At 52.5% G+C, this 2,216-nt stretch overlaps 1 protein-coding gene across 1 annotated transcript in view; it reads right to left on the reverse strand.

The window, feature by feature from the left end:
* Nucleotides 1-6: 6 nt before the first annotated feature.
* The window catches only part of WIPI1 (WD repeat domain, phosphoinositide interacting 1), a 37,768-nt gene continuing 35,558 nt past the window's right edge, over nucleotides 7-2,216 (reverse strand). The window contains exon 15 of the mRNA XM_010856477.1: nucleotides 7-238. Within this exon, the coding sequence (XP_010854779.1) occupies nucleotides 191-238 (48 nt within the window). The 3' untranslated portion in view covers nucleotides 7-190. The remainder of the gene's footprint in view (nucleotides 239-2,216) is intronic.

The following is a 2,216-nucleotide window of genomic DNA, read 5'->3' on the forward strand; positions in this document are numbered from 1 at the left end:
CTGGGACACCCTTTCGAGGGCAGGACATGGGTGCAGGCCAGCCCAGCGCCTGTCACCCCGGCGCCCGCAGGCTGAGATCCACATCCCGGGGCTTCTGTCCCCCGCCCCCGCTGCTCACTCAACCGCCTGCCTTTCATCCACCTTCCTCGTTTGCTCCAGAACCTCCTGACCGGGGCGGTCCTGCTGCCCGTCAGGACGGCGTGGCTTTGTCCTGCTGATCTCCACGGCACGAAGTGATCTGCCGAAATCAAAACAGAGCGGCCTTACCCTTTCTGGGGGGTGCTGACAGGTGGGCGGCGTGCCTGCGGGTCAGTGTCCACGCGGGGCCAGGGGAGGTTCCCCGTTCATCAGTCCACAGACCGGCCCTCGAGTGTGGCCACGGGGGTCACCTGTCTTCTTTGGGTGCAGAAAATACTATTTGTAATATGTATGTATATGTGTGTGTGTGTCCAAGTGTCTGCGTGTTCGGTTGTCTGTCTTTGCGGCCCCATAGACTGCAGCCCACCAGGCCCCTCTGTCCATGGGATTCTCCAGGCAAGAACACTGGAGTGGGTTGCCATTTCCTCCCCCAGGGGATCTTTCCAACCCAGGTCTGCACTGCAAGCCGATTTTTTTTTTTTTTTACCATCTGAGCCACCAGGGAAGCCCAAAATATATATGCATATTGATATGTATATGTGTATTTTCTTTAAAGGCTCATCTTACTTGCAAACACAGACTGCTAAGTCACTGTGAAAAAGTCAGTAAACACCTTTGGTCCCAATTCCTTCACTCCTGCTCCGAAGAGTAAGACGAACATCAGAAAATATGCAGACTTGCCAAGGTCGACTTGTTACTGACCCAAAGCTGCTCCCTTCACGAATACAGCATCTTTCCCGAATACAGCATCTTTCCAAGGGACCGGAAACGATCAGTCCTCTTTTCTCTCACTGTGCTCAGAGCAAAGTAAATCCCAAGGAGGGAAGCGGGATGCTACCCAGGCGAGTGTCAGTGTGTTTGAAGAGGAAGATCAGCAGTGACTATACAGGGACCCCTCGGGATTATCCAGGCAAACCCCCACTCCTGTCTGTGAGCTGCTAAGACCCCAGGATGCATCAGGATCCCAGAGCACCTTTGGGAATGTGGGTAGAGATGAGACTTCTGGGCCAGTGTTTGTAACGGGCCTGGCACTTCAGGACAGGCACAGAGAGAAGTGTCTAGACTCTCCGGATAGATGATCGCAGCCAGCGAGGGCGTGAATGAGACAGTCCCTCTCATGAGAACGTACCAGGCCTCTGACCCTCGTGGCTGAGATGGAGAAGCCCGCTCATTACCCATCGCTGTGCCTGCAGCCTCAGGGCAGGCCTGGGGTCCAATGGCCCCCACGAGTCCTCCCGCCGTCTCTGCACAATTTTGGGGTCTGCTTCAAAATCACTAGGGCCTGACGAGCATTCCAGGGAACCCTCTTTCGGTGACGGACACTCCCACTCGTATATAAATAAGAAGCCCCAATGCAATTTAAAGCAGCTTCCACTCATCTGGTGCTGATGCGGGAGATGGGACGACTGGCTCCTCCCAGGCTCCCTTGGCATTGCCTAAGCAGACAGGCATCCCATTCTGTCGCTAATTCTTAAGCATCTCCAGTTTTTTGTTTTTTACTCCGAATGATGTATCAAATAACAGATACACCAAATAACATGGGGTACCTTTAATTTGATACAGGTTTTCTTTGGCAAGATATCACCTCTGAATGCCAATATCCAAGGTAACCCGGTTCTGTAAATATAAGAGGTTTCCAGGTCTGCTCTGGTTACAGCTGAGAGTCTCATAATCCAATCATCTTTTACACCAGCCCCAGACTTCTCTAACTGCTGAAGTGGGATCTGATGACGTGTAGGAAGGTCCCATAAACCACTGCGTCTGACCTGTTCTGGGTTCCAAGGATGCAACTTCAGGACCCAGATGCCAAGTTTTGGGGGACAGAAAAGCTCCCTCTGTAGTGAGGAGGGGCAAGAGAACCCCCAAAGCAAAACAACTGCCCTACTGGGAAGCATTGAGCCAACAAATGTTTTTAAGCGCACAGTTTTAACGACGACTGCTTTCTACCCCTGAAATGCCAACTTCACTTGCTGGCACTGTGTGCGACGAGCTATAAAAAGCCAGAAATGTCCGTCTCACGCAGCACCCCATGGAGCCTTTTGGGAAATGACGAATGTGGCCTTTCAGCCCCTGCACGA

Source organism: Bison bison, unplaced genomic scaffold, assembly GCF_000754665.1.
Source record: "Bison bison bison isolate TAMUID 2011002044 unplaced genomic scaffold, Bison_UMD1.0 scf7180017864371, whole genome shotgun sequence".
NCBI classification, from domain to species: domain Eukaryota; kingdom Metazoa; phylum Chordata; class Mammalia; order Artiodactyla; family Bovidae; genus Bison; species Bison bison.